General features: G+C 43.4%; 1 protein-coding gene across 1 annotated transcript in view; it reads right to left on the bottom strand.

Annotated features, from left to right (window-relative positions):
- Nucleotides 1–15,221, bottom strand: part of LOC115568911 (dystrophin-related protein 2-like) — a 77,524-nt gene that overhangs the window by 22,410 nt on the left and 39,893 nt on the right. The window contains exons 5-7 of the mRNA XM_030396652.1: nucleotides 14,274–14,430; nucleotides 9,361–9,507; nucleotides 1,654–1,732 (exon numbers count right to left, since the gene is read on the bottom strand). Coding sequence (XP_030252512.1) covers nucleotides 1,654–1,732; nucleotides 9,361–9,507; nucleotides 14,274–14,430 — 383 coding nt within the window. The remainder of the gene's footprint in view (nucleotides 1–1,653; nucleotides 1,733–9,360; nucleotides 9,508–14,273; nucleotides 14,431–15,221) is intronic.

Here is a 15,221-nt window from a genome sequence, read left to right on the forward strand (position 1 = left end):
CCTCGTTTTACAGTTCGATCAGAATTTTTTTCAGCCTCCTTTTTCACAATACAGGAACAATATGGCACCGCTTTCAGTCCAGCGTGCTAAAATATGCTTCTGACGAGCGTTTTAAGTGAGAAATAGGCCGTGTGGTAGCAGCAGAATCTTGGCTTTTAGTCTGATTGTAGTTCGTCTCAGTCGATCCAAGAGAGGGGAGTGGACGCTGTGGGAGGAAAATATAAAGGTCCGGGACACTCTGACCTCATAAGATAAGTACCCTATATGAACATCAAGCCCGATAAGGTGTGGATGAGGGGCATGGTGAAATCTGCTCTGAGTTTTATATCTCATGGTCTTTCAAACGTAGTGATTCGAAGCTGCTGTAGAAATGTCTACAGAACAGATCCCCAACAAACCAAAGCCGACTGTGGAAACTCGTAGCACGGCCTTCGATCTGTCTGTGGTGGCAGACTAACTGTCTTCTACCCAATTTCTTTCTATTCCTCACGAGGCCAGAGGTGAGAAGCTCTGCAGCAACTTTTCCCTTCTTTGTTGTTAAACAGATAACTGTGTACGGGAGGAAGGCTTTCTGAGCTGTTGATATAATCCGAACATCGGAGAGACCCGAGAGGATTACCATGACGTCGCTCTGTGCAGACAGATGTGCTGTTATTTTGTTCCTCCTTGATCAAGTTTGTATAAACTTACTTAAACGAGCCGCAAATCCACAACAGCAGAGGCGGCTCTCTCTCTTGGTCCGACTATTACCTTTGTGTCCGTGAAACAACAACCTTAAAATCCATGTTTTGCATCATCTGGCGGCTGAAGAGCGTGGGGATCTGGGAGCAGGCAAAAACGGAGGGAAGCTGAGTTTCGGTCGTGTATGTGGTCGACGTCATAGTGATTCAAGAAATTCATAAAATCTCCTGTTTTTTTCAAGTGACGGAGTAAACGTTCTCATTTCGTTCCATCGCGGCACAAATCTGCGGCAAGGGCATGTTGGTGCATTAAAAAACAAAAACCACACAGAGTCAAACCCAGACGTTCCTGCAGGGAACAGCGGTCTGGGCTGGCGGTGGAGTGGCGCTGTGTAACCCCCAGTGTGGCATCCCCGAGCCGGCATGACAGCTGCAAAACTGGATGGGGGTTTGTTGAGGACACGCGAGCGCTCGCCACTTAAAAAGAAACACTCATGCAGAGAGCCACGCAACACGCTGCCTTTTTTTCATGTCTTCATCAGCCTAAAAGTAGGCAAAGTAAATCACATCTCTCAGCCCCCCACCCCCCGAACCAAACCCACCCCCGCCCCGCTCCCCCTGTGTAGCCTTTGAAGATCGGCAGGTAAAAGAAGAGACAGAATTCACAAATATGTATACTGTGCTCAAATGAGAGCGATGACTGTTGTGATGAGCATCGCTGGGGACGCTTTTCGCAAACTGTGCGCTGGAACTGATGAAGAGGGATGAACAGAAGCCTGCCAGCTCCACCTCTAACCCACATACACACACACACACACGCACGCAGCAGTTTTATAACCTTATTATATGAAACTGTAATGTATCACACACACACACACACACACACACACACACTCCTGGAGAGTTGGCACAGCGCGGCACAGACCGGCGCGACACGAGGTAACAACTTCAAAAAGCAGAGGAGGACTCTTACTGGAGAGGAAGTGCTGCGATCCGGGGCCAAAGTCTCGATGTGCATCCTGGAGCTGCTTCAGCCGCTCCTCTATCGAACCCTGAGGACACACACACACACACACGCCCAGTTAAATCAAAGGGAATCGTGCTGTTCATGACTCCCCACCGCAAATCCCCAAAATAGAAATACGCGCACACAAACCACCTGCTTCTCCTCCATTAGCGAGCTGCAGAATATAAATTATGTCTTTTTCCTTCCGCTGCCCCTCTTGAAGGACTTTGAAAGCCTTTGAAGAGCAGCAGGTAGGAAATGAAGACCGAGATTACAAAATCATACACTTTGTCGAAACCAGGACAACCGGCTCCTGGTTGTAACGACAGCGTGGAGAGAAAAAGAGGCTCACTTTTGGGTTTTCAATGAAGTACGGAGGCCGCGTCGACGAAATTAAAGTTTGCCGTTGCCTTTTGTGAAGAAGCGCCTCACGTCAGTTATGCATCTCGCCAAATGGGATTTAGCGGCCTGAGTAATCCTGGTTTACCTGAAATGCATTGGATTTGGCACATGAGTCATTGTCAGCTGGATGTTTGAAAAAGGCGTCATCAAACAATGGGAGGTAAACCCACACACGTTGGTGAAAGGAAAGAGACTGAAAAGAGAAAAATGTGAGGATCCTTCAAGCCTCAAAGAGAAGCGCAGGCAATGAGTCGTATAGGTGCAAAGTAAAGATGTGCTAAGTTAGTGTGCACACGTCATTGCTCCCCTGCCGCCAAATAAAACAATATAATCTAAGCCCTGCGATTGACGCTGCTCGGACTAACACAGAGCTCCGTCAGCGGGCCTCGGATATGTTACCTCCAACCGTGCGGCGTTTCACAATCTATTTGTTGTGCAGGCAATTTGTGCTGCCATAAGGAAGACAAATGACTAAATTACCCGTGATCGACAAATATTACCAAATCAAATTTGGAAGGATACATTCTCGCTGGCGTCGCGGCAGCCAAAATCAACAAGGCCACAGGATGCTACGGGGATTTCTGCATTTATCATTTTAATTAAGAGAGAAACGGGGCCTCGGCGAGGGAGACAAAGAAGAAGAGGATCCTCCATTCTGCTTGCTTTCACAGCGGAAAAAAAAGAAGAAGAAAAAAAAGATAGCGAGGTGCCAGGTCAGTGCATCTTATTGCATTGAAATTAATGAATGTGGATCAGTAGAGATAGCGAATCGACCGGGGGGGGGGGGGGGGCGGCTCGGAGACGAACAGAGGAAAAAAAACATTTGCCACACCCGTCTCTTTACTTTATTTCACCGGAGCTCTGCTGATATCACAGCGACTCAGATTAAAACCCCCGATGTGGGAGATGAATATCTAGCTGGTGACTATAGATACTAAAAGCCTTTTTAACAATGTTGATCACTGGGAGGAGGGGATTAGAGGCTCTCACTTTACCTCCTGAATCAAAGACCACAGGGAACATTAGCGGATGAAAGATTTAGCAGGGATTGTCATTTTTTTTCATGAACACCTTTTACCTCCATCGCAGAGGGACATCAATGGGAAAACAAGACGAGTCCTAATGTCTATGAATCCCTCTTCCAGCAATCCTGTTCCGTAAAAAAACACCGGGCGTCTCCTTGATAATTACGCTTCGAGTCTGTCATCTACGCTCCTCAAAGGATCGTTTAAACTTTATCATGCATCGTGACCTGTATCACAGAAAAACACTTTTAATTGAACCAGAGGGAACGCGAGCTATGGATGTGCACGAAAATAAGACTGACAGATGTGTTTTTTTATTTATTTTTTAAAGCAAGCTCATCCCACACGTTCTAAAAAAAAAAAAAAAAAAAAAAAAGCCCGCTTATCTGTCGGCGTAGCTTCATCCGGAGGGCACGAAGCACCTCGTTGGTTTTGTCGAGCGCTTGAACTTGGTCAAACGAGGAATCCTGAAAAGAAAAAGGGGTCGACGCAGCGAGAGATGAAATGTGAGAACCTCACACAGGAGGAGTGCGTTTTAACAAGACACAAGCTGCGTCTGGAATCCACACTTCACACTAATTCGATACGGTACGCGCTGCAGACTGATCGCCATATTATACTGTTTTTTGGGAGTTTTAGCAGTTAGTGCCAACGTAGATGACGTACAACCAGGAAATTACGACATTACAAGATATAAAACATATTTTTGGGGGGTTTTTTTTAGAATTGGTTTTGGATTCGTTTTACCACCACTCACTATATGTTTTGCTTAGGCTCCACCATTTTTCTTGAGCACTGCATTGTGGGAGTATCACGCTCATCAACACAACACACTCAACGTGCATAGTGTCTGTCTCGTGTAACTTTTTTCACTTTTCTCGTGTGAAAATGCTACAAACTGAAAACCTCCAAAGAACAAACATAGATCCAGAGATAACGACTTCTAGGTGCAAACTCTCTTACAGCGACCGATGCGACCGATACCTGCAATATGGGGCGGCTGTGGCTCGTGGGTAGAACCAGCGCCTTGTTATCGAAAGGTCACTGGTTTGATTCCCCTGGTCTGCATGTCGAAGGGTCCTTGGGCAAGACACTGAACCCCAAACTGCTCCTGATGTCCTTGGTCGGCACCTTGCATGGCAGCCACCGCCATCAGCGTATGAATGCGTGGACAAAAACGTCTGATTAATGCCCTAAATGCAAATGTAATATCCCGACCTGAACCCTGAAACGGAGAAGATTCCTCTGCAGACACCAGCACGTCACTCTGTCTAGCGTGTGATTAATTGCTGCAAGCAGTCCAATAAGTTTCACTTAGAGGACAAAGGCTTAAGTTGAAGCCATTGACTTGATTTGCTTCACCGGCTTACAAATCAAACCCAGCGCTCGTCTAATCTGATCTGCTCTGTTTTTTTTTTTTTTTCCTCCTGAACCTGTTTTCATCCTGGACTATTTTGAGGCAACATGAAAAGCTCTTGTCAGGAAGACAGCGAGTGTGCAAAGTGGATTGTGGAAATTAATTTCTCAGAGTTGTTGAAGGGTGCGCTAAAAATCATCAGACGAAAAAGCCGGAGAAGAGAGGAACAGAGAGGAGGAGAGGCTGGAGAGGTAATTACAACATCATGACGATGCCGCAAATGACAGGCGGCGAGGAGGGTACCGCCGAGGTTATCTAATGGGAACAGGGTGCTCTCACATGAGGTGCAGGGAGGGCGGCGTGGGGGGGTTTTGTTAGGCGGCGGAGAGGATGCTGATGGAGCACACTGATTAGAGGCGCAGTAATGCTCGCTGGATAGTGCATCCATACATTCAGCCAAGCATCGAGGGGGAGGGCAAGTCCAGTTCAGTGAATCCACAGCACTTTATTCTTGAAAATTTTAAAAGGCTTTAAATGTAAGTGCCCCGGATTCATCGAAGGACGTCCCCTCTTCATGTAGATGCCGGGGTCAGAACCTTTAATTCATTCGCATCATTCACGCGTCTTTTCCCGCCGCGTTTCTCGCCTCAGCTGCCACTTCATGATGCATGAAAATGTGATCTTTACAACAACTTTACATTTTTGACGGGTTAAACATTCTGAACGAAAGCTCAGCCGCTGCAGAAAAACAACAGCTGCTGCGAAACAGGTCCACACTGAGACTGCAGTTTGTTGAAGCCGTTTGTATCTTCCTGCGCCGCTCGGCTCCAAACAACCTGCAGCTGCTTTACAGTGAACGGCTCTCAGTCACGTACTGCACGACTGGGAGGGTCTGATGCTCAGGTGCAGCTACAGGATGTGTCGGCCAGATGTTTACTTTGCAGTCAAGTTTGAACCAACTGTAGACGTTGATCTAAGCACGCACCAGCATCCAAAAGTTTGGATTCACCTGTTGTAATGGGATTTTTCTGCTGTTCTTCAATAACGGCTAATTTAACAAAGACAGAAATAGTATAATTCAGACAATACATTTAAAATAGTTTGGGTTCTAAACGAAGAACAATACAATAATTCAAACGTCAAGTCCAGAATGGTGATTTTGACCCCACACACAGAGCAGAGTGAGTCTGGCTACCCGCCCACTGACAGGCGGTCCACATACAGCAGTGACTTATGGTCCATAGGTGGTTCAGAGCTGGTAGTCCGACTCACTGGCCCATCTCTGGCCAAGAACCCTGGGCCAGTTCTGGACCGCTTTTGGACCACAATCCATGGCTGTATTTGAGCCGAGCATATGTGGCTGTGGGGCCCGTCACCGCGCCAGACTAACGATGCTATGTGGGTCGATAATGACTGAACCACAACGATTCAAGAACTCATAAGACATCAGAGCTTGAAGTTTGGAGAACATGTTTACAACAAAACATTTACTTTTTCAGTAAAATGTAAATGAATTTACTGATTAAGACTCAAATATTTTCAGGAAATTCAACTCAAAGAAATTATTAAAAGTATTTTGTGTTCAATAAACTCAAAATGTGTGTATATATATATACACACATTAATTACGTATTATCTTGTGAATAATTATGATTAATTATCTTTAAATATTTCAATTACCCATACATCAAAACATTAATAAACAACTTAATAAAACTCTAAACTCAATATATTTGTAGCCACTGATTGTCTTCATTATGTTGGAAACAACCAACTTTTTGTCTTTTTAACCGATGCTACTTTTAGCAAAAACTGAAACAAATAATATTTGAAAGGAAAAAAAATGAAGAGAAAATAAACATTGACAACTAAAAAGACAAACTCTGAGCCAACTGTGTGTGAAACTGCAGGACACAACTTTAACTTCAAAAATTGCTTATCGCAGTCTTCATATTTCAGGAACCTGTTTTTCTTTGGGCCCTTTTAACTGGGAATTGTTGGTCCATAATATATTTATTCTTCCATTGAGGAGCAACACACCTGCCGATCTCAGCTTATTATAATCATTATTGCTACTTGAACCTGAAACAGGAACCTGTTCATTAGATCTGATTGTAATGTCGAGCTTTTAGTTTCATTTACTTACTGCTGATTTCTTGGTCGCCCAAAACTTTCTTTGTATCTTTCTGCACTTTTCATCTGTCAGTCTGGTTAAACTGTAGAAGGGAGTTTTATTCTTTTATCAAGAAAACATAACTTTTTTTCTTCATTTAAAATAACATCTATTTGTAAAGAGGACTTTACAAGACCATTCAGAATCAAGGGTGGTCCTCTCAACCATCGACTGGACTGAAACAAGCTTTTGTCTCGGGAGATTCGAAAACTTTTGAAGGATACACAGTGAATGAAGTTCAGGACCCGAACCCAGCATCAACCTTGTCTTTCTGGATTCAGAAACATTAGGTCAGGGCTGGAGCGAAGCTTTTGTGACAGGAGATTTCAAACATTTGGAGATGTTTTCCATTGATTGAACTTTTCTGATAAACCATCTGTCAGCCTCCTCAAAGCCACCTTTTCTTCTCTTGCCTCATGTTAACGAACAAGTCAAATTTAAGACTTTTTCTTTTTCTTAAGACCATTTTGAACTAAATTAAAGACTTACACGAAGTACGAAAAAGTAAGGAGAAACACGGTCCGAAAATTATTATCAAAAATAACCACATTTATTGCCATTCACAGAGCAACTCAAACAAAGAAGAATGGAGTGAGTGACTGTGTGTGTCGGGGTTAATAAAGTTTTTACACTTAATTAGTTTTTATTCTAATTTAGTTTTTCAGGTTGTTTTTCATTTGTTTAGTTTTAATTAGTTTAACAAGTGATTAAGTGTTTTGGTTTTGTTTTTATCTGGGAATTACATTTAGTTAAATATAATAACCCTGGTGTGTGTGTGTGTGTGTGTGTGTGTGTGTGTGTGTGTGTGTGTGAGTGAGTTCCAATGCTGTTGAAAATCCAAAGCACCTCCGCTTTCAACGTCTGAGTTGAGCTGAAGATGGTTTGAATGTCACTTGACTACAAGACGGCAGAGGCGACACAGAGTTCGGGTCTAGAAGAACTGGATTAACTTGGACCGGGAACTGGTGACGAAGGCGTACAGAAGCGTGTGATAGCGTGACTTCGCTTGAGACTTTAGAAGCTAACTGTTGTTTTTCTAATTTTGTGTGTGACACCAGCGCTTTCACACCGTGTTGGCTCAAGTTGAGGGTCCTCTTGCAGAGCGTACACTGTGCTTCAAATTCATTATGACGTACGGCTTTTAACCAGCTGAATTCTGGTTGTTCAAGCCAACACTTCTTAAATTTACACTTTACCATATTTGAAGCAGATTTCGCAGTTGAAGCCTTTTCCTTCCGGAAGTGTACGGCGATATATTCCAACTGGGCTGTTGGCAAAATACCGTTAAAAAAAAAAGGCGACGACGGAAGCGGTAAATGAACGTACATATTTAAGACCTGACTAAATGTAATTTAAGACTTATATTCAACATTTTAAGGCTTGTTATAGGAAGTTGAATTTTGTCAATGGTTCAAGGCCTCTATTGGTTTCTATCGATTGCTTTTTATGTCCATTTCCTTGCAGGGTTACACAACATAAACAAGATTCTGTTAGATGATTTGAACCAAAGTGAGGTGAATTAAAAAATGGCTCTACTTCCATCTACTCACACTAATGCAGATGGAAAGTCAGCGTGGAAAGTGAAGTTCACAAAACATTTTCGGAGCTGCCGCATCCTCTTAAGCAGCTGAAGTACGTCTTGTTTTAAAACACAACCGCTCCATGCGGCTTCTTCAGTATAATCCAGAAAGCCTTGAGATCCCAAATTGATTCTGAAAAGACTATTTTTAAACGTGTGGTCGGGCTCGCACACCCACTTCAGAAGGGCTGCACGCTAAAGCTTTTAGCTTAGAAGCTACAGTGAAGATTCCTGCTTTGTAAAGGCTGTAAATAACCTCTTCTCTTATCAATTTGGGAGCTCAGGGCTTCCAGTTTCTTAGATTAAGCTGGATGAGCTGCAGGAAGCCATTCATGCCATCATATTTGTTTTTTTTTCGCTTTCTTTTTTGGCTTTTTTAAAATGAGCTCCCAGCTGCTTCAGCTGTTTAGAATAAATGTTGCAGCTCTGTTTCGCTGTGAAGCTCCAGCTCCACTTCCCGTTAACTTGACGATGAGAAGATAATGACTGAAAAATTCTTCTTTGGGGCGAGTTTATCCTCTAATGGAATCCTGTTCTGTCAAAATGTACTTAAAACTGTACAAGCATACATTCAATGGCCTCAATATGTGTGTGTGTGTGTGGGGGCAGCAGGTCAAGTTTGCACATCAGTGTGAATCTTCTCTTTAGTCATTATTGTTGTTTTGTATTTAAAGCCTTTATTCGATCGTTGACAGTGAAGAAATGCCAGGATATTAGGGGAGAGACGGGGGTCGGAGATGGGCTCTGTGACGTTTCCGGATTGATCCTCCTCATTCAACAGTTGCTGATATTTCAGTCACATATGTTGGTGTTCAGTGGTTTTAATTATCCCTTTTAGTTCCTGGCAGTCATATATCAGCCTGAACACATTCTCTGATCATCCCTTCTGATCAGATCAGAAGGATCACACACAACCTTTATTCTCATCCTAACAGCCACCGCCGTCCCTCACAAGCTCAAAAAGATAAAACAACATGAAGCAGCTGGAGGCCTGAAGGTTCGGGCGCCATCGCAGCCTCACATTAATTTGCATCAGGACAAACATTACACGTGGAGTCCCTCGCTAATGTCTCCCTCGAATTTGAAGCTGCCGCTGACAATGTCAAACAGGCTGCGCAGACCCAGCAGTGAACTCTACCTGAAGCACTTTCCATCTGCTGTTGAGGTGCTCCAGGGCGCGGGCGTTCTCCATCGACAAATGGACATCGGAGATGGCCAGCTGGTGGGCCAGATCATTGATGTGCTTCATGCCCTCCTTCACCTGGGTCAGCTCCTCCTTAAATAACTGCAGAGGATTATGGGACATAGAGAGAGAGAGAGAGAGAGAGCGAGGAGCAGAGAGACAGAGGGAGGTGGAATGAAAGAGAAAACAAAAGACAAACATTCAGTCTGGACGAGCTGCAGTCAAATTAAATAAACAGAAATCAATTGAAATGCGATCCAGTGTTTCTGTCAGCTCCGCTTTAGAAATGATTTGTCAGCAACCGTATATTGAGTTTGAGTTTATTAGCATTCGTACTGACGGTTGACAAGTGAACGCAAGCAGAGTAAAAATTAAGTGGAACGTCTCTGCACGTTTGTGCATACAGAAAAAACAGAAAACTATGTATTCATGCATTCGCATTTACGTAGAACTATAACAAACCGTTTTAAAATACAATAAAACAATCAGACACACAGAAAAGAAAAACAAACAAACAAACAGAAACACATCACAAAGACTTCAGCTGACTTTTGTTCTCCTCAGTTCTGCATCAGACAGTCTGACTGCTGCTGTTTTCTTCTTTGTCTGTAAGATAGATCAGCCATTGTCTGCTCTGAATATTTGGAATATTTCAAACTGCTTCAATACTCATTTGTTGCAGTATCGATACTCCAGTACGAGACACACACACACACACACACACACACACACACACACACCCACGCACAGCTGCAGTGGCCACATCGTACCACCTCCTCCAGAAGTACATTCATTTAGATGTTGTTGTGCTTTACATGCACCAGTTTTCCACCTGTTGTGGTGTCAAGTATTAATGTTTGTCGAGGTATTCTGTCGATGCTTGAAAAATGTCAGGATCACGACAACACTTCTGTGGGAGCACGTTAGTCAGTCGTAAGGGGGGCTGTAATAATAATATGCACAGGAGTGACGGTTTGGTATGCATAAGAATCAGTTTCTTTTTATTTATTTCCGAGAAAAAGTAAGTTACAGTTCGTTCTACGTGTCGCTGTCACGACTCATTTGAGCCGGTCACGGTTTCTTCTTCTTCTGCTGCTTCAGGTGTGTGCTTTTGCAATGGTTTCACTGACTAGTAATTATGTATTCACTTGTGAGTGATACTTATATTCTAATAGTCAGTTGTGCATAATTATTTATATTTAACCACCCACACTGTCTTTCTCTGCTTGTTGTTCCACCACACTGTATTCTGCTTCACTGTTCACAATGTGGACATATTTACATTTTGGACGTTCTCGTTTCATTCACTTATATTTATATGTGCTCATATATTCTTAATAGCTGTCACACACTGCTCCGTGTTTACTGACAGAATCTCATTCAGAGATAATAATAATCTCACTTTGCAAACCTCATTGATAATTGTACTTGTACTTGTTATCGCGTCCATGATGTTCATAACTGCAGTGTGCTATGATTTCGGTGTATTTCTGTGTTAACACCTTGGGCTGTGGCGAACACTGTTCCGTCTCTATTCACACTGTGTGTGGGAGTGACAGATTAAAAAAACTTGAACTTGTACTTGGAGCGATGGAGTGGGTGTTGTGCGTGTCATCTCTTTGACCAGCTGAGGGTGCAGCCTCCGGAGATGATCCTGAGGGCTCTTGTGCCGCTCTCTCTCCAGCTGTGCAGTCTGGCTTTTATTGCACTCCACCGCAAGGACACCGTCAGACTCCAGACGTGGCCGAACAACAAAAGTGTGGACGCCGACAAGGACGCCGCAGGGTCGGCCGTGTCTGGCTGGAACGGCAGAACGTGGAGCCGTTTAAAAGGCTTTTCTCCAGGCGGAAGTGTAGGTACATGGTGGTGGTGGGGGGACACAGCTGGGACTTCCTGTCCCCCCAGAAACAGAAGAGCCGGTTCTCAGTTCCAGTCTTTTTTCCTCCATTGAGCAGCATCTTGTTTGATGCAAGAACTACACACATATTGTCCGGTTCCCTTCCATCAGATGACAGATGATACAAGAATCTGTCCGACATGACAACTGTGTAAATCTGTGACTGTTCATATGTGCACATGACGGACCAACATCTTCTCTGTGTTTATATTAAACTCATAAATTCACGTCAGGGCGTCTGAGGCGCTGAAGTTTTTTTTTTCCTCTTTTCATCAAAGGGAAGATTGATGAGAAGCACAGGGTTTTTTCCAACTCCGGCGCTAATGTCTTTATTTGGCATTTAGAAGTGGAGACATTAATAAAAGTGAAAGGTACTATGCACCATTCAAAACCAGTAAGCTGTGACTTGCATGGCGTCAGCAAACTCAGCGCGGGGGACAGCCTGGAGTCACATGTTTTACAGGGATTACTTCCCTCAACTTCGTTCCTCCAAGTGCGATTTGATATGACAGGATGCGAATTCATGTAAAATCATTCAACGCCAGCACATTAAAATAATCGCCAGAAAATCAAATTAAGGTTTTTTCGTGTTTACCGTGATGGATGATCTACTGCAGCCCGGGCAATCTGTAACCGCGTGGAAGCCGTTCTTCACGCCGCGTATATGGGGAAATCACTAAATGGCTTCTTTTAATGGCAGAAAATTAATCCCTGATATCTGCGAATGTGCTGACTGTGTTTAGATATCAGCAGGAACAGCATAAAACAGAGAGGCAATAAAAAACTGAAGGCAGGAATGTAAGTAGGAAAGCATCCTCGTATCATTGAAGTCGAGGAGGGAGTGTGCTCACTAGTGTGTCAGAGTACGTGTCAGAGCATCCCGATGAGTGTAGAGCTGAAACCACTGGAACATATTACGCTCATTTTCAGATTCAGAATTTAATTGTGGGTTACAAATAGAATAGGCAGTTAATTTACATGCTTTAAAGCTCAAAAATAAATCAGTTTCTCTCTTTTTGCGACACTCGGTTTTAGCTCCTGTCTCTTTAAGCCCCTCCCCCTACCCAGGTCTTATCTGATTGGTCAGACAACACACGCCTGACCCTTCACAGCTGACAACAGAATCAGAGCCAAACTAGAGGCGATATAATAGTTATACAAATGTGTGACGTGGTGATGTCACAGTTTTACACATGCCAGGCTATTGACGAGGCGTTTCAGGAGCAGTGTTTTCTGTGGGAGAGAAGAGCTTCTGTTGATGCAGACCATTTTAACTTAAGAGCTTTTACATGCACACAAGCCTATAAGACACTGAAGGAAAGGAAAATAAATGAACAAGCATGTTAGGTCTCCTTTTAGTCTTTTAGTCACATTTGACATCTTGTCAAAAGTGAGGGGTTTGTTGCTTGTCGCAGTTTAACGTGAAAGTAAACCAATGTTTTTTTGGATTCTTGATCTGACAAGACCCGATATTTAAAAATCTTGGGATTTCTGAGAAGCTGTGGGACCCAGTTTTTATTTCTTTAATCATTTTATGGAATCAAACTAAATTTAAAGAACAATCAATGAGGACGAGCCCTCATGACGTCCATCAAGGAGGTTATGTTTTCACCCGTTTGAAGGATTTCCCGAAAAGTTGATGGAGGACGATCGGTCTCGGCCCAGAAACAGACCCCACTAACTTCTGGTGCAGATACAGATAAAAGGAACGGATCCAATTTATTCAACACTGGGAGTTTGAGTTGCTTATTTTTCAGTCATACAAATATCAGAACACTGTTGTGTGTAGACTGTGCATGAGGACTGTCTCGACCTTGACCAGTAACACAACAGACTCATTGTACCACATTAGACGCTTCCAATACAAATATAAGACACTTTTACGTTGCACTGATTCTGTGAGGAAGTTAAATTCAGCCATTTTTTCACAGGGTTGTAATGAATGATGAAAACAGTACACTTCACAACATGGTCACTAATTATCGATATCGACCAGGGCCTGGGATTAGGGTTGATTGACCTGAGGTATACACTCTACTCACTGCCATTGTAGCTCTCAATGATGTCGAGAGATTGAAACTGAAAACACTCATGCAAAAAGTGAAACATAACACAATTACACTCAGATACACCCAAGAGCAGAGTTGTTGTTTTTTCCGTGGCCTTCAATTGACCTGCATGTACAATTATGTTTAATGAACCAAACCATTAATGTAATAACAGACAACGACAATAAGCCTTAATTGCAGCCCCATGTGTGCTTAATGTATGTGTACATCATCCATGTGTCTGCTTCTGTACCTGCTGTGTGTGAATGCAAATCAGCGAGTGCACACGAGGCCGACTGACAGGCGAACGAGCACAACATGTGCCGGCTGTGACAGGAGTCCAAACAGTGACGTGATTATTGTGAAGTGCCCTCACTACTAATGAAAAGCGCCAGACAATTACAGGCGGCGGCGGTGGCGGCACTCGGTACTCCATAACGACTAAACCAATGACCTGTCATTTGTTTAACAACATCTATTCAGCTGAGGATTGTAACCCCGGCCATCTCCGGCGTGTCAGTTTGAAGTGCCACGTCCTCGTCACATCGCAGCCCCTCAGACAGGCGAGCAAAACAAACATTTCAAAGCGGCACAGACGGATACGCATCTCTCACTTCTTCACATGTAATATAGCATCGCCGCTGCGTTCTGGAGATAAAAAAAAAAAAAAAAAACCTGGATGCCGCCGTTTTGATGTCTGTTTACGATGCGTCAACGTGTCACAGTGTGTGCGTTTTCAGGGTTAGCCGGAAGCGAGTATCTCAAAGGAGACAATTACCGCACAGGTAAAAACCAATTTATATCTGGCCTTCATGATAATGTGTGTGCATGTATGAGTGTGTATGTGTGTGTGTGTGTGTGACAGAGATAAAGAGGAAGAGACAGAGGAGCGCGTGCTTGCATTGCAGCCGCGTGTGTCTAACCTTGGTGGCGTCTATGTGGTCCTGCAGGGAGTCGATGAAGAGGTCTCCCACCGGCTCCCAGGCGTCTCTCACCCCCTCCGCCTGCTCCAGGGCCACAGCCAGCTCCTCCATCGCTGCCTGGATCTGGAGTAGTCGCTCCAAGGTCCTCTCCATGTGTCTGGAGGGGGAATACAATTCATTACAGATAACTACCTGGGCCATTAAAATTCGGAGCTAATGCGAGCGATAGCCCAAAAAAAAAAAAAAACCTTTCCAAAATCTGTGGAGCGTGCAGTCAGACACATCATTTATTTAAATGTACCGGCTGTCACTTCAGTCGGCGCTGTTTGCAAATTATTCTAAAACTTAATTTAACGACCGGAATGAAATTTTCTGAGAAGACACAGTGTTATTAATGTGAAGAGTGAAGTGAATTTTTTAAACATCTAAAAAGTTGATGGATGTGTTTTTCTAATCGTTTGTGTAATGGATTATATTTGCCACATTGTGTAATCAGGTTAAGGTGATTGTGTAACGTATCGCCGCATGGCCCTGCTAAGGATCAACACACACAGCCTCCGGGAGGGAAATAACACTCTCAACTTTCTGGCTCTGAAAGTAAAGGGACAGGGTAAAAATGTCTGCTTATTATTCAGTTTCCAACAATAGACACCAAGTATCTTTAAACAGCCCTTTACTTTTCTCTCCAGTTCCATATAACCAAGGAATGAAATGGTGAAAGAAGGAGAAAGATACTGTCAACAGGTTTGACATTTACACTGAAAGGAAACAAAAATATGACCCAAACAATGAATAAATAAAAACCAATTTTCTTCGCCTTGTCAGGTGTAACATAACATTTATATTCAAACATGAGCCGGCTCTTTACTCGGGAGGCGCACAAAATTTGTAAGTCTAAAATTTTTACCTTTAGATAACAAAGAAAAAGCCCAACTTTATTATAACAAC

This window comes from Sparus aurata, chromosome 18 (genome assembly GCF_900880675.1).
Source record: "Sparus aurata chromosome 18, fSpaAur1.1, whole genome shotgun sequence".
In the NCBI taxonomy this organism is placed as follows: Eukaryota; Metazoa; Chordata; class Actinopteri; order Spariformes; family Sparidae; genus Sparus; species Sparus aurata.